General features: G+C 43.0%; 2 protein-coding genes across 4 annotated transcripts; both read right to left on the bottom strand.

Annotated features, from left to right (window-relative positions):
* Positions 1-72: 72 nt before the first annotated feature.
* plin3 (perilipin 3) lies at positions 73-8,440 on the bottom strand. 3 transcript variants are annotated; one of them, XM_061778575.1, is made up of 8 exons: positions 8,286-8,440; positions 6,793-6,865; positions 6,478-6,673; positions 6,000-6,082; positions 5,194-5,425; positions 2,181-2,509; positions 953-1,171; positions 73-865 (listed from the first exon to the last, which is right to left on the bottom strand). In XM_061778575.1, the coding sequence occupies exons 2-8, from the start codon at positions 6,841-6,843 to the stop codon at positions 731-733; spliced, it is 1,245 nt and encodes a 414-aa protein (XP_061634559.1). In that variant the 5' UTR covers positions 6,844-6,865; positions 8,286-8,440; the 3' UTR covers positions 73-730. The 3 variants fall into 3 exon arrangements, with proteins under 3 accessions (XP_061634559.1, XP_061634558.1, XP_061634560.1); XM_061778574.1 differs by having other exon boundaries at positions 73-874; positions 8,286-8,439; XM_061778576.1 differs by having other exon boundaries at positions 73-874; positions 6,793-6,854; positions 8,286-8,439.
* Positions 8,441-11,181: 2,741 nt separating this feature from the next.
* LOC133481327 (uncharacterized) lies at positions 11,182-15,379 on the bottom strand. Its single transcript, XM_061780537.1, has 2 exons — positions 14,985-15,379; positions 11,182-14,320 (listed from the first exon to the last, which is right to left on the bottom strand). The coding sequence occupies exons 1-2, from the start codon at positions 15,178-15,180 to the stop codon at positions 13,554-13,556; spliced, it is 963 nt and encodes a 320-aa protein (XP_061636521.1). The 5' UTR covers positions 15,181-15,379; the 3' UTR covers positions 11,182-13,553.
* Between the last annotated feature and the right edge of the window lie 1,173 nt (positions 15,380-16,552).

Here is a 16,552-nt window from a genome sequence, read left to right as displayed (position 1 = left end):
AGTCTCACCACCGAAAACAATCTCTCCCCCCCAACCCCCCCAAAAAACACCAAACAAAAATAAACACCCAACTCCGTGACCGACTTTTATTCACATCATCTTGCACAGAACACTGAAACTCAAACGGCACGAGAACAAAGGGTTCCAAAAGTGTGCTTATGCCAACTTAAAACCGTTAAGGCAGAAAAATCAAGCTTCGAAAATATTCAATAATAAAGTGCGCGGCCATTAATAAGAATTCACTAAATTCATTGCATTGCAAAGACATGAAATGAAATGTTATTTGGAGTTGGGTGAACCCAAGCCACGATGTCCTCATCTGAGTCAGTCATCGTGAAAATGGAGCAGTGGCGGAATTATTACAAAGTGATCCAACGTTGCACACATCAGTATGATTATAAGTCACTTAAAATTTTCCTTTGGATGTATGTGATTTTGCAATGTCACACACACACAAGTGTTCCGCTAATTACTGTGCGTCAGATAAGTGACATAATATGACATAGTTTTATTGTCCATTGCCATCCTTCCATTCCTTGCTGAAACTTTTTCTTCCCCAAATCAAATCATCTAAGGAATTGATTTTTAAGGGTAAAGTTGGCAAAGAGATTTTTTTTGGTGGGGAATCAGTGTGGATTATTTTGGGATTTAACTATTAATAAGGCAATTCTAAACATTTTACTCGTTTTTCGTTAGGCACATCCCAATTATTAGAAAGGCAAACAGTTGACTAAAAAGCGTTTGACTTTTGGCCGGCCGTCTGCGTGTCTCCCGCCATCCTCTCCGTGATCATCGGGGCAAAGGGTCCCACCAGCCAGTTGAGCGGCGTGTTGTTGAGCAAGTACTCCGTGACGCCATCCAGAGACTGTTGAACCTAGAAAATAGGGCAAAACTTGACATTTGACACACGCCACAATCCAATCTGTCACAGACGGCGCGGCGAAATTCGTACTTGGGTCAAGTGGTGACGGCTCCTCTCCAGGAGGAGAGGCGTGATGGCGCCGGCGTCCACCAGAGAGGCTTGCAGCTCGTCGGCCGAGCGTCTGGCTCCGGTCAGCTGCTCCTGCACGGCTCCCGGCAGACCCTGAGCGCTCGACACCACGTTGGCGCTCGCCGAACGCAGCTGCTCGCTCAGGCCCCGCGCCATGGAGAGCACACGCCACTCCAAACGCTGTGGAAAATCATGAGGAATGGTATATGGTGAACCCCGTCAACGTCTGTTGTTTTTGCGCAGTAACCAATTGAAAGTGTTGAAAAGGTCTTCTTACTACGCAGGAACCGTGCCACATTATGTTGCCTCAAGATTTGAAGGTCGATGTTTTTGTAGACAAGTGAAAATAGCTTAGCTACATGCAACTACGTTTATTTTGTTCAAATGGATAGCTTTAATGCTGGGGTGCAGAAGGAACTGGTCAGCCACCAAGGTTGTGTGTGTGCAGATTCATTTCCACCAATTGCACCGCTTAGTCAACTGATTAAACGACAAAGATTTGGGGAAGATGATGTACGCACAGCCGTTTGCTTTTGCGACGTATTCAAGGCTTTTCGTCTGCTCTGTGGGTCTGCCATTTTATTCAATGACAGCATAATAAATTAGCGATTTATGTTGCAAATCAGTGATTGAACAGCATTTTCTGGTGGTGGTGTGTTGATGTTGGCAATATAAGGTATAATAGCACCTTGAATGAGGCGGTGTTTGGTTTATGTATTGCTGCCCTGCATGTGTTCAATTAGCTGCAGTTCGATGATTTAGAATTACTGTAAAATCTGCTATTCTCCATTAGCCCGTCTATGGTGTTTTGCATTGTGTGACCTTAAATCTAGCGCCCTTTTGTTAGATGACATTTTGGTGAAAAATCTTAGTGTTTGCATTTTAAATTCTCTTTATACAGAAACAGTTTCCGATTTTGGAAAAGTGCGAGTGAGAACAAGCGTTAAGGAATACTTTCAAAACCATTCAAAAGCTTAAGTGCGGCGTGGCAGCCGTAAAGCTAACCTATTTTCAAAGGACTATTGTGGATTTTCATCTATGCGCGGTTGGTCTTCACTGTATCATCATCATCATCATCAATAAAACTATGGTCTTTTAACTAGTCCAGTAAATTCCTGCTTAGTGCGCAAGAGATTCTGTGAAGTACATTATAAGAATAGCCTGGTTGGAGTCTTCTCAAAGCACTGACCTCCGCCTCATCCTGGCTCCCATCGGAGGCCGCCTGTCCGCCTCCAGGTTGCTTCTGGCTCCACTCAGTCCAACGCTGCTGCAGCTGCTCTATTGCGCCACCTATCTGTTGGCCGCCTGAAGCCATACTGGTGCGGGCGCTCTCCAGCAGGTCCAGCGTACTGGTCATCTGGGCCACCGCGGCGCGTGCGGTGTCTCTGGCTTGCTGCGCGCGGAGCAGGGATTGCTGGAGGGCTCGCTCCTGCACTTTGGCCGAGAGGTTCCCCAGACGGACGAAGTAGCTGGGGCTGCTTGACGACACCTGGTAAGTGGCAGGCTCAGCCACAGCAGCTGGAAACCATGTCAAGGAGATGACAAAAAGTAGTCAAGTTGGGACGTTGTGTTCAACAGAAATAAAAACAAATACAATGACTTGCAAATCATCTATCCTTTTTCTGAGCCGCTGCTCCTCACGAGGGTCGCGGGCGTGGCGGAGCCTATCCCAGCTACCATCGGGCGGGAGGCGGAGTACACCCTGAACTGCTTGCCAGCCAATCGCAGGGCACATACAAACAAACAACCATTCGCACTCACATTCACACCGATGGGTAATTTAGAGTTGTCAATTAACCTAGCATGCATGTTTTTGGGATGTGGGAGGAAACCGGAGTGCCCGGAGAAAACCCACGCAGGCACGGGGAGAACATGCAAACTCCACACAGGCGGGGCCGGGGATTGAACCCGGGTCCTCAGAACTGTGAGGCTGACGCTCTAACCAGTCGGCCACCATGTTCCATTTTATGGCTGCAACACGTTCCAAAAAAGCTGGCACAGGGTCATGTTTACCACTCCGTTACATCACCTTTTCTTTTAACAACATTCAATAAACATTTCGGAACCTGGGACATTAATTGTTGATATACAGCTTCAGCCGTTCAACAGTCCGGGGTCTCCGTTGTCGTATTTTACGCTTCATAAAGTGCCACACATTTTCAATGGGATACAGGTCTGGACTGCAGGCAGGCCAGTCTAGTACCCGCACTCTTTTACTACAAAGCCACGCTGTTGTAACACATGCAGAATGTGGTTTGGCATTGTCTTGCTGAAATAAGCAGGGGCGTCCATGAAAATGACATTGCTTGGATGGCAGCACATGTTTCTCCAAAACCTGTATGTACCTTTCAGCATTAATGGTGCCTTCACAGATGTGTAAGTTACCCATGCCATTGGGACTAACACAGCCCCGTACCATCACAGATGCCGGCTTTTGAACTTTGCGTCCATAACAGTCCGGATGGTTCTTTTCCTCTTTGGCCCGGAGGACACGATGTCCACAATTTCCAAAAACAATTTGAAATGTGGACTCGTCGGACCACAGAACACTTTTCCACTTTGCATGAGTCCATCTTAGATGAGCTCGGGCCCAGAGAAGCCGGCTGCGTTTCTGGGTATGTGTTGTTGATAAATGGCTTTTGCTTTGCATAGTAGAGTTTCAAGTTGCACTTACGGATGTAGCGCCGAACTGCATTTAGTGGCATTGGTTTTCTGAAATGTTCCTGAGCCCATGTGGTGATATCCTGTACACATTGATGTCGGTTTTTGATGCAGTGCCGCCTGAGGGATCGAAGGTCACCGGCATTCAATGTTGGTTTTTGAACCTTATGATGATATTATGGACCGTAGATGATGCAATCCCTCCATTCCTTGCAATTGTACGTTGAGGAACATTTTCCTTGAACTGTTCGACTATTTTCTCACGCACTTGTTCACAAAGAGGTGACCCTCGCCCCATCTTTGCTTGCAATTCAGGGAAGCTCCTTTTCTACCCAATCACGGCACCCACCTGTTCCCAATGAGCCTGTTCACCTGTGGGATGTTCCAAACAGGTGTTTGATGAGCACTCCTCACCTTTCTCAGTCTTTTTTGCCACCTGTGGCAGCTTTTTTGGAACCTGTTGCAGCCATCACATTCTAAGTTAATGATGATTTGCTAAAAACAATCCAGTTGATCAGTTTGAACAGTCAATATCTTGTCTTTGTAGTGTATTCAACGAAATATAGGTTGAACATGATTTGCAAATCATAGTATTCTGTTCTGTTTAACACAATGTCCCAACTTCATTGGAATTGGGGTTGTACATTCACGCGCCTCATTAGGCACAATCCAACAGTGGTACCATGCTTGACAAGTTTAATTCATTCTGTGACAAGCTTGTAATTCAGTTTAACTGTTTATCCAATCCATTCTTCCCATTGAAATAAATTGAAATGTTACAGCGCCCCAAAAAATGTTTTTTTTGTTCCGCATTTTTCATGAAGAACAGCATGTTATTTATTAGGCCCACACCCCTAAATGGCACACACCCAACAGTATGTACAGTAATTACATTAATAAAAAAAGTTTCTTTCCATTCTCTTTAATCATGTTTTTATCAATACAGTGCTACTTTATTCAAAACTCGCAAGTCATGGAACAAATTAAACTTGTATTTTGAAGTACAAGTGTGTTCCCTCGTCTATCGCGGGGGTTACGTTCCAAAAATAACCCGTGAAATCCGCGAAGTAGGAAACTTTATTTTTTTACAATTATTATACTATGTGTTTTAAGGCTGTAAACCTCACCATTAACATTTTCTCACATTTCTCGCTTGTATAAACACACTCAAGAAAAATAACTACATTATTATTGTTGTTGTACTCGTTATTATTGTATAATAAAACAAAGGGCAAAACCTGTTTTAAGGCCCAAACATTTGAACACTAATTTAAATTTAGCAAGCCGAATGCATTCTGTGCTGTACAGGAGACGTGGCACGGAGGAGATGGATTCAAACTGCTCTACAGTACCGTAGCCAATCAGGACGCGGGATACAATGCGGGGTTTGTACGCTGTTAAAAAACAGCATGCAGAACTGCACTAAAAGAATCCGCGATTGTCAAACCGCGAAGTAGCGAGGGTTCACTGTACAACTGTATTGACAGTCAGTGGAAGCATCGGTCCACATGATTAGCTGACCAATTCCAAAGACCACCTACCCAGCTCTCTCTCAGTGAGCGGCAGGTTTTGCTCCACCCAGTCTTCGGAGCGGGTGAGGGCCAGGCCCACGCCGCTGCTGACCATCTGGCCCACGCTGGTGCCCATCACGGTGCTGATGCCTCCGCTGACGGCCGCCCGCGTCTTCTCCACGCCGCCCATCACGGCCCCGACCACGGCGTCTTTGGCGCCCGTCACCGACTGGCGCACAATTCCGACCGTGTTCGACACCACCTGAAAGGAGGAGGGGAAATTTTTTATTTTTTTTATAATAATTACAGGGGATCCCCCGTTTACAATAGCAGTGCATTGCATATAAAACATAATGAAAGCAAAAGTATAGAAATAGAAATGGTCAAGAACACAGCACACGTTTTTTTAGTCACCGCCGGAGGAATGCAACAGTCGTAAACAAAAACCCTCCAGTACTTCCAGCAACGATATCATAGACAGTCGCTAAGTAACTTTAAACTTTCATGATGCTTCGTAATGTTAAAATGCCACTTAAAACATTCTTTACTGTTTTAAAAGGTTGTATGATAGCAACGATTTAATTGAATTTTTGTTTACTTTGTGGTGGGGGGGGATGCTTTGAAAGCAACAAGATATGCCAGAATGGATTGTGTCTTTATTATTGCATAACCATAATTTAAAATCATTACTAAAATCATCAGCCTTTTCATGAGGTACACTTGCATAATCTATGTATTCGTTGATGTAATCAGGATCCATCTAAAAAATCAATGTGCCTCGTCAAGGACAAAATTGGGTCAAAATGTTTGTGGCAAAATAGTCTTCGTTCTCTAACCTTTTCTGCCGGCTGCTGAAGAATAGGCAGCTTCTCCTCCATCTTGTCCAAACCTTTCATGGCGTATTCATTCACCGTCGCCACTGCGAAGTGTGCACAACACGACATGTTCGCTTTGTGTGGCACAAAATGCGCGACAAATCAGGCCAGCGCTCTGCTAATGTGCTGTATTAACGTAACACTTCATACAGTTTAGATTCCAGGGGGTGCTCGGTTTAGGACACTGACTTAACCTGAATTTCTACAGAACCTCAACCGACGCCAACGCAGTCAAAATGACAGTAGATATTTGCATGAAAAATACTTTTAGGGCTTAGCCATAAACAAAACAGTAAGTACAGCAGTAACCGAGTGTGGCTTCTTGTGCCGACGTATTCTTAAAACTATTAAACTGAACGGCCTTCGGAAACCTGAGAACGTCGCATGTCGGGCCCGTCATGAACCGAAGACCCCCTTTTATATTGAACTCAAAACCTACGCTGCGGTTCAATAATGTTCAAAAGAGGCTTGGATCCCGTGGCGGCAGCCGCTCCAAGAGTTCGGACGCCACTTTCGGCCGCATCCATCACTCCCTTCAGCATGGGCACGCTGTCTTTGGTGCTCGTGTAGGCGTTGCAGACCGCACCGCAAGCCGAACTCACCAGCGGCAGGTTGCTTACTCGCGAAACAACATTCTAGGAAACATAAAACATTATTTCAAAAAGAAAAAAAACAAAACAAAATATAATACAGCGCTATTTACAAAGCTCCTGGCTTTGTAAATTGTGTAGTTTTGGGTCATGGTGCACCTCACCTGCTGGTCTCCATTAGCTGCAGCCTCATTAGTTTTCTCGCCGTCTGCCATTGTTGTGACTACTGAATTCAATCTCCAAAAAGAAAAAGGAAGACGAGAGCCATAACTCACATTGCTTGTTAGTCACAAAGAGTGTGTGGGCTGTGCATTTGGGAGCTGGGCCTTCAGTAGGGATTTACACAACTTTACCACCACTAAACAAATTTGATATATATATATATATATATATATTTTTTTTTTTTTTTTTTTTTAAATACGCTATTAAAGTTATTGATGTTTGTGGGATTGCTACAGATGTGTTTTGCTAGTTGAAGTTTGCTGTGACCAACAAATCAGAAAATGGAAAAATCATGACATCATCATCATGGGCCAGCGCCCTGGCCCATTGAGGACGAATTTGAAATATGATCCGTTAAACGAACGGTCCCATTCCTAATATAGTTGAAGTTACGTCGACCAGCGCTACCGATTCAGAAGGCAGATTGGACTGACATGGCAACACGTCAAGGCTGGAATCTGATTGGACAAACAATCTAACACACGTGTACTCGAATCAGTGCAGCCAAGTGAAACGCAATGAAGAGAATAGACTGTTGGGAATCAATTATTGCAAATACTCAAATTTAGGCTGGAAATGTAGGTCAGTACCTCTGATGGCCCTGGCCACCCACCACCAAAGGTTCCGTTGGAGTAGAAATTTGATTATCGCGGCCTTGCTCAAGATCGAAATCAATACTTCAGCAACCTTATTTGCATCGTCAAGAGTGCATTTGCCTTATCACCCCATAAACGCAATCGCTGTCTTGTCATTGATGTGGTCAAGGGTGAAATTCTCGGCTGGTGGTGACATCACCCAGTGCACTATGACTGCAACATGTCATTCTGTTGCAACATCTAGGTTGGGCAACGTGTTTCGACAGGCACTGCGTTTTATTACAACTGTGACTCCCTAATAAAATGACTTCAGACAAATTGAAATGTGAATTGTTCAATGGAAAGGATGGGATTATCTACAAGAAACGCTAATACTACAGTCTTGCATAACACACATCAAACTTAATTTGACCTCATTACGAGTTTTTCTGTAGTCTTCTTTTGACATGATGAGCTGCAATGAGACAATAAGTTCTGACTTACTCCTTCGTTTATTATAGATTTGGACGTGCTAATAGTTCCCCGAAGAGGGCGCAGTGTGACTGTAGTAGTGACACGGCAGCTGACTTCTCATCCACTTTCTGGATGTCGAACTTTACCCCAGTTGACGAATTCACTATATTTGTCACAGATGTCATTTTGGTTCCTTTAACAAATATAAAAACCACCACAACTTCTCAAATAGGCTGAAAATTCTTACAATGGAGGCATTGAAATCGCAGCTAGAGCTAATCTGGGCACGTGACATACATTTTTGCAAAGTTTGGCAACATGGCTGCTCAAAGTTGAAAGGTCAGTATAAAGAAGCATAACCGAACTGTCAAATATAAATGGCTGACCGTTGTTGTCGCTCGTGGTCGTCGGTCTCTTTGTCCTGGTCTGACCCGACAGTTTGGAGATGTTTCTGTCTGCGTTTTCGTCAACAGTGAACCGCGCATTGGCAATTTCAATCCGGACTGAAAGGCGGAGTGGAAGGTTGCGCGATGAACTTTTGACCAATCAAATCACAGCTCATCAAGGGTCAGCGGTTATGTCTGACAACAGAAAGAACTACAAGGACTACAACCACGCCCACTTATTTCTACTTCCGATGACGTCAGGTAGAGAATTTTTCGTTCAAACTGTTGTTTCCTTGAAATAATTCATCATTGTTATTATTGAATATAATAAACATTTACATTATTTTTTTCCAAATCTGTTAGTTTTTTTTTATATTCAGTTATATTTACAACTCAAATGTTTTTAAAATACCTTTAATTTTTCCGTATCAATGCAACTTATTCAACGTTTTTTCATCTAGTTTAATAAATACCACTAAGAAACAAGTTTTCAGTGCATAATAAATAATACTAAATATAGATGTAATGTACGGAAGCATATAGTCATCTATTGAATGTTTTTACAGGATAAAAATATAATACAATATTTTATTTTCATAAATATATTTCCCCTTGAGGGAATAATAATGAGTGAAATAAATATCTCCTTTTTTAAAAATCATTTTTTAGTATCCATCCATTTTCCTCCGCTTATCCGAAGTCGGGTCGCGGGGGCAGCAAAAACAATTCAGCTTATTAAACATGTTGGGGTTGTGTTTATTTTATTCATTTTTTTTGTCATTTTATTTTTAATGACAGAGAGTGTAATACTATCAAGAAACAAATCCATAATGTACACTCCAACATAGAACCAAAATTCAAATGTTATTGACATGACGTCTTAATATTGCACCGTAGTCAGATCAACATGACAACAACGCAATGGCTGAGGACAGCCTCCAGAGGGCAGACTTGACCCAATATGTCAACTTGGACCTCTTGACAGTCGAGAGGCCCTGGGATTCTCTATCGTGTGCTGTACATCACGCCTAGCTGGAAGTTCATTTATCCGATTAATCGATTCATCGCAATAAAAAAATCCATAGGAGCAACCGATTATTAAAATAATCGTTAGTTGGAGCCCTAACCACGACAGTAGCAAATTTGCGTCACGTCACGTTCACTCAAAGCATGTGGTACGTTGTCAATGGCTATAATTTATTTAAAGATCTTGTTTAACTTAAAATTGGCAAAATCCTCGGAATTTTCCGACTCACAACAGTAAATATTAATAATTCTATGTACTATGATAGCAGAGCAGTAAACTATTAATTATAACAGAGCAAACTGAGTATCTTTGAGTTTTGAGGTGCTTGCAGCTGAACCTTTTTTAGTGCACACACTCAAAATATGAACCCCAATGGTGATATACTTGTTTTGGATTAATGTTAATGCTCATTTTTGTTTTACTCAACTTTTTCTTAATGAAAGTGGCATTTGAGTTAAGACAGCCGCTGAATCTCACACAGGTCGGAAGAAAATCGTTTTTAATGTTTCATGCTGACGTAAGTTGTAGTCAACCAATCGGCTCGGTGGAGTCGAACACGAGCCTTGAGAACAGCGTCCAATAGTTTCCGTTGTCGTCGCTCGTTTTCCCCTTTTCGACAAAGTTCCTCCTCGTACTCCGCGATGGTCCTCTCAAACACGTCAAGTATCTCTTCGACGGCCACGTTTCGTCGCTGCTTCGGCGTCGGTCGCACATTTCTGACTTTACACATTTTGAAACGCTCGAGTTAGGTTAGCTTCCTGCTTGGCACAGCGCTGCTGACAACTCAAGTGATTTCCGTAAATAAACAAACAAACAAATGGAAAACCTTTATTGGTCAAACAAAAGGCACGTCATGCATTTTTAACAAACTAAGCTAACTCGAACAACGCCAACGTCCACTTAGTTTTTATTAACAATAAAAGCTGCTAAAGTGTCTCTCACGCGAAAGACACAATTACTGATAAAAAACACAGAGTAAAAAAAATAAAAAGAGAAAATCTGCGAAATCACAATTTAAAATTAACTATGTCTTCTTTTTTAATCGAATTAGGAGATAGCAAACTGCTTTTGGGTACACTACCGCCCTCTTCAGGATTGAAAAACATCTGCGCGCTTCAAAGGTTGATTTTAAATGTTATTCTTGGTATATTTTCATGTTTACGTTTGTGTATATTGTGTTCTTTTATGTACACACTGTATTGTCATAGTTACGACGTTAATTGTGCCAAGTCTTCTGGGCCAGACCAGCTTTGAAAAGAGACCTTGGTCTCAATGGGTTTTATTTTCTGGTAATAATAATAATAACAAAAATAATGTTTTTTATTTGATTACTGTTTTTAAATCTAGTAATAGATGGTTTTAGTCCAATACATTGATCAGATTTTATTTTCACCAGTGACCAACCCAGATTCCAAAATGTAAAAGACCTTTTCCCTTTGTTTATAAATGCTTTTAAATATTGTACTTTTAATCATGTAAAGGACATTGAGTTACCTAAAGCTGCCTTGCCTTCAGATAGAGGTCTTTCATCAGTCCCTAAAGTCTGAACAAATGATCATGGCGAAGCAGGCTTTTATAACTCTGCTCCACTTCCTTAAGATCTGTTAAAATATGAAATCAAGGATTGTAAGCAATAACAATTATAAATAATTTGCTATTTAAATATCTGACATGGAGTACTGCGTGTTTAAGTTTAGCTATAAATCTTTTTGTGGGGATGCTGGATGTGGGCTGAGGAGGACACGCTGGATGAAATCGAACTCTTTGTTATGGAAAACAGGAAAATGTAAAAACTTTGAGAGAGAAAGAGGCCAATTAAAGACAAGCATAAAGAATACAAGAAAGATGACAATAATTGAGACAAGCAAACAAAATCATTTTCCATTTATTTGAGTTTTGAAGGGTAACATGAATGGATAAAAGAAATAGGAAATCTAAGATCTTTAATTATTCAAATATTAAATCTCCCATTAATGTAAAGAACCGCGTTGTCTGTAAACCATAGCAGATATCAATCCAGGTCCGTGGATCTCTGCAAATTTTGAGTCATTTAGGTCATCTACATGGAGGGCATTTACAAACAATCCAAAAAGGAAATGAAAAACAGAAAGTACAAAGTTTTTAAAAAGTATTTTTTGCATTTAAAAAAATGATGCAGCTGGACACTTTCTACAAAAAAACATTACGATTCAGTTTTCGACCATTATTTTCGCTCAAATCCCCCAGTTTTGTTGATATTTTGGGGTGTCTGGAACGGATTCACTGAATTTACATTGCTTCCGATGGGAACTATTGCTTTGGCTTTTATCAGAGTAGGTTTTCGTCCGACTTTGTGGACTGGCTTAATCACAAAAAGCGACGTTCCACTGTAGAATGGACCCCCACGTATTTGCGCTTTGCCAATATGCAAATTCACATATTTGCAAATTTATCGGGAAAATTATCCCCCGTAATTTACGAATACTCCCGCCTCAGCTAGCTTCACACTTCAGGTCTACTTCAGATTTTTATTTTTTTTTACCCATTGTGACGTGCATCTGATTTTTTCATGTCAATGTGAACACTACTATTCCAATTTTTTCCCCAAATCTAAAGCCAGGCTTACTTCATATGTGAATCTAAATAAGATACGTATTCGATGAGAGTGCTCACTTACAGTATGTCATCAAAAGACAACAAACGTCACAATTGTTCTATAAAACAGCAACGCGCGAAAAGCAATTGTGGAGCAAGGATCCAAAAACAGTCAGTGGGGAAAAGAAGACTCTTTAGAACTGATAAATATATGGCCGGGGGGGGGGAATGGGGACCGGGGCCCTATTTACCTCCCTTCAGATTATTTTTTTTTTTTCATAGCAGGGAAAAGCTCTCTCAGCCATATGTGATCTTGTGTTGTTGTTTTTTTCCCATCGCAAACCCACAGTAGATTTCTTGGAACTCAAACTGAACAGGTAAAGCGTGTCTCCCCTGTGTGTTTTACCATGTGTTTACTCAAACAACGCTTGTAGGAGAACCTTTTATGGCAAACCGAGCAAGCAAAAGGTTTCTCTCCAGTGTGTGTCGACATGTGTTGCTTTAAAAGTTCTTTTCGGGCAAAGGCTTTGCCGCATTTGGAGCAGACGGAGCATCTTTTGTCAGCTTGTGTCGTCATGTGTGGACTCGAAGGCTTCTCCCCAGCGTGTCTCATCATGTGTTTCGTGAGATAGGATCTTTTACATAAACCTTTAGCACAAACCGGACGTGTAAAAGGTTTCCCATCCGTGTGTGTTTTCATGTGTCTTTTCATGTCACATTTTTCATGGAATGTTTTCCCGCACACTGGGCAGGGAAAAGGTTTGACCCCCGTGTGTCTTCTTGTGTGCCTCGCCACGTGACTCTTCGAGGGGAATCTTTTGCCGCAAATCTTGCAAACGCAAGAGTGTATGACCGTGTGGATTTTCAAACCTGCTCGGTCAGCGAACGTTTTGCCACACTGATAGCAGTTCAATTGTTTGTTGTCACCTTCGGAGTTCTTATCAGTCTCCAAAGGATCTTTGGCGTGGTGATCGGCGTCAGAAGAGTGTGACGTGGTGCCATGTTTTGCGTCGGCTTCTTTTGTCATGTGTTGACTCGACTTCTTGTCACTTTTGCTGTGATGAGGCCGTGAGGACTGACCTCCATCTTCTTCAAGCTTCACGAAGACGCCGGTCAACGGCAACGTAGTGACACCGACCTCCTCCAAACCTCGACGCTGCTCCCGATTCTGACTGCTCCACACGTCTTGCTCTTCCTCTTTGATGCGTGGGGGCTCCGCCTGCTTCACACTGGAGCCGCACTCCATCGGGTCGTCCGTTTGTGATCGTGGAGGAATATTGCCTGTTTGTGAGCCTTGGCTGCCTTCTCCATCAGCTTCTTTTGGCAAAAGTTGACTTGAGCTGCTAGCGGTCGAAGGATTCTCCTCAATGTGTGTAGCCCAGTGCGATATGAGGTCATTTATACTGGTGTAGCTGTTTGTACAATTTGAGCAGCCAAAATGGTTTTCAGCAGCGTGTGTTCTCATGTGCTTGCCCACGTGAGACTTTTGGCGGAATTGCTTGGCGCACACCGAGCAGGAAAAAGGTTTCTCATCAGTGTGTCTTTTCATGTGCCGCGTCATGTGACTCTTTTCTGCAAATTTTCTACCACACACTGAGCAGGGAAAAGGTTTCAGCCCTGTGTGTGTTCTCATGTGTCTATCCACACGAGACTTTGACGAGAACCTTTTACTGCAAACCTTGCAAACGTGACCTCTTCTCTCCATTGTGTTTCACCGTGTGAATTTTCAAACCTGCTCGCTTGGCGAATTTTTTGTCACAATGAGAGCAGTTAAATTGTTTGCCATCAGCGTGATATGTCCGATCACCTTCAGAGTTCTTGTTCGCCTCTGAAGGTTTTTGGGTGTAGTGATGGGCGTCAGAAGAGTGCGGCGCGGCGTCCTTGTCCGCTTGTGAGTGTAGATCTTCACAGTATTCTCCGTCAGCTTCTGTTGTCATGTGTTGACCTAAATTCTCCTCACTTTGACCTTCAGCGGTGAGTGCGAACGTGGGGACATCAGCGTCTTTCTTCAGCCTTTGGAGTTGCTCCCCGTTCCTATCCTCCACTTTAATGCGGAGGGGCTCCTCCTGCTTCACACTGGAGCCGCACTCCATCGCATCATCCATATTTGATAGTGGAGCAATGCTGCCTGCTTGCGATCTGTCACCGTGTTGTCCGTCGCCTTCCGTTTTCACACGTTGACTTGAGCTTGTCCCCCCGCTTCTGTTTTCCTCACTTTGAGGGTGACGACGCTCTGAAAGCTGACCTTCATCATCTTCACGCTCAGTCGACGGCAACGTAGCGACACCGGTCTCCTCCACGCCACGAAGCTGCTCCCCATTCCCACCGCTCCACATGTCCTCCACTTCCTCTTTAATGTGGGGGGGCTCCCGTTGGGATGGAACGTCGTCGTCATCTTCTTCTTCTTGACCCCGCAGCGACGTCTCCTGCACGTCTAGACCGCATGTGTAAAGCAGAAGCGAAATACAAAGTGTTTACACCGCTCACCCAGAATGACATTAGTCGCGATTACGTCAATGATCATGATCAAAATCGTCAACAATCAGCGATTTTGGAACGTTAGCTGCTAAAGCTGTAAACATTAAGATTATTTTACGCACCAAAAAAATGAATAAGTAGTAATATTAGAAAAAAAAAGTAATTTACATGCATCCATAAGTTTGTTTTTGTTGTGACATTTTGTTTTTGTGTGAAGCCACTGAAAAAAATGAATCCTTAACCCCTCATAACTAGTGACGTAACGTACACCTTTACAACTGCTGGGTTGAAATGAACCCAGTGTGGGTCATTTGGGTCACCCAGTGGTTATTGTAAACCAGCTGGGCTGGGTTCGGGGTTGGGATTGTAGACCCCAAAATGGGTTAAATGTGACTTTGCTGTTAGGTGACGTGTGTCACCCCGCCCCCCCCCAAAAAAAAGGGGGTCGAAAATACCCATCCGTTCGCAGTACCACTTATCCACACTAGTGCTGTTTATTTATTTTTAATATTTGTGTCAAAATGTCCAATTTACATTCGAACTAGGAGCGCCGTCATGGGGGGGGGGGGGGGGGGGGGGGGCAAAAAAAAAACAGTTTCATGATGAAAAGGAAGTCAAACCTGTTGTATGAAGTGGAACACGAGGCTTGAGAAGAGCGTCCAGCAGTTTGCGTTGTCGTCGCTCGTTCTCCTCTTTGCTGCGACAAAGTTCCTCCTCGTACTCCTCGACGGTCCTCTCAAACACTTGGAAGATCTCTTCGGCGGCCACGTTGAGTATCTGCTTCAGCATTGCTCGCACATTTCTCACTTTACACATGTTCACACGTGCGGCCCGGCGCGCTGCAAACGTGCAAAGAAAAGAAAAAAAGAGAAAAAAAAAACTTTATTGTGCAATCAAATAGTGACGTCATGCATTCTAACCTAATTAACAAGATAAAATCATGTTTTTTTAAAATTAGATTAAATTATCTGTCAACGTGTTGATCAGGCGAAAGACACAAGTGCTGATCGAAACACAATTATTTTTTTAAAAAGGAGCAAAAAAGAGAATCTGTGACGTCCCCATTACAGGTCCTTTTTCTTCTTCTGGAGTCTGATGAGGCGATGGGAAAGGGCTTTTGGACGCATTACCGCCATCTGTAGGACAGCGCCCCAGTGGACCTCCCACCCGTTCTGCCGGATTGACTTTAAATAAGATCATTTGATTGCTTCATTGCAAAATCTAGTAATAATTAATCAAGCCCATTTGATTTACTAAATTTGTTTGGATGTATGAGCCATTCAGAAATCTCTATTATTATTCTCCCAAAAATCTTTGCCCATTGAAATTTGTGGACATTAGCCTCCATGAATCCATTGCAGCCTCCAGTTTGGGATCATTTCACATTTAGCAAGGAAGATAATGTGCAACAGAATGTCTACTGCCAACACGAAAATCGAAAATCGAGTTAGCCAGTTAACAGCCAGCCAACGCTACACTCTCATTCGCTGACGCCCACATCACTCACCAAGCCATACACTACCAAAGTCACAGATACTACAGTCGAACATGAGGATGTGTATCCATCCATCCAGTGGTTACAAAATAACTCCTTTCCTCCAGCTAGGACCTGAACCATTTAAGGACTGTTCCATTTAGTCCGAGCCACGTTTCCAACCTCCATCCATTTTCTGAGAGGTTCCCCAGACGGACGAAGTAGCTGGGGCTGCTTGGCGACACCTGGTAAGTGGCAGGCTCAGCCACAGCAGCTGGAAACCATGTCAAGGAGATGACAAAAAGTAGTCAAGTTGGGACGTTGTGTTCAACAGAAATAAAAACAAATACAATGACTTGCAAATCATCCATCCGTTTTCTGTCGCGCTTCTCCTCACAAGGGTCGCGGGCGCGCTGGAGCCTATCCCAGCTATCATCGGGCAGGAGGCGGGGCACGCCCTGAACTGGTTGCCAGCCAATCGCAACGTTTCTAACCTGTTCAGCACTATATTATGATCTACTCAAGAGGAGGACGTGGCGAGCGCTCAGAAAACACATTGAGATTCTTCCTCCATTCATTCCAATGGATTTGAAATTACACTCGGTGAGTAATAGTTACAAAAAGATTGATAGAATTTGAGCTTACATTTCAGAGGTTTTACAAAAATGACCGGTTGAAAAATGAACAACAAAAATACCAATGAAACATTTCATT

Source organism: Phyllopteryx taeniolatus, chromosome 7, assembly GCF_024500385.1.
Source record: "Phyllopteryx taeniolatus isolate TA_2022b chromosome 7, UOR_Ptae_1.2, whole genome shotgun sequence".
In the NCBI taxonomy this organism is placed as follows: domain Eukaryota; kingdom Metazoa; phylum Chordata; class Actinopteri; order Syngnathiformes; family Syngnathidae; genus Phyllopteryx; species Phyllopteryx taeniolatus.
The sequence above is the reverse complement of the archived record's forward strand: the minus strand, read 5'-3'. Positions and strand labels throughout refer to the sequence as shown.

Coding starts and splice junctions, on each gene's coding strand:
- LOC133481327 (XM_061780537.1), bottom strand. CDS start 15,180: ATGTGTAAAGTGAGAAATGTGCGAGCAATGCTGAAGCAGATACTCAAC. Junction 14,321..14,984: donor TGTTCCACTTCATACAACAG/GTTTGACTTCCT, acceptor CATGCGGTCTAG/ACGTGCAGGAGACGTCGCTG.
- plin3 (XM_061778574.1), bottom strand. CDS start 6,843: ATGGCAGACGGCGAGAAAACTAATGAGGCTGCAGCTAATGGAGACCAG. Junction 5,426..5,999: donor TTCAGCAGCCGGCAGAAAAG/GTTAGAGAACGA, acceptor TCCTCCTTTCAG/GTGGTGTCGAACACGGTCGG. Junction 2,510..5,193: donor GCTCACTGAGAGAGAGCTGG/GTAGGTGGTCTT, acceptor CATGGTTTCCAG/CTGCTGTGGCTGAGCCTGCC.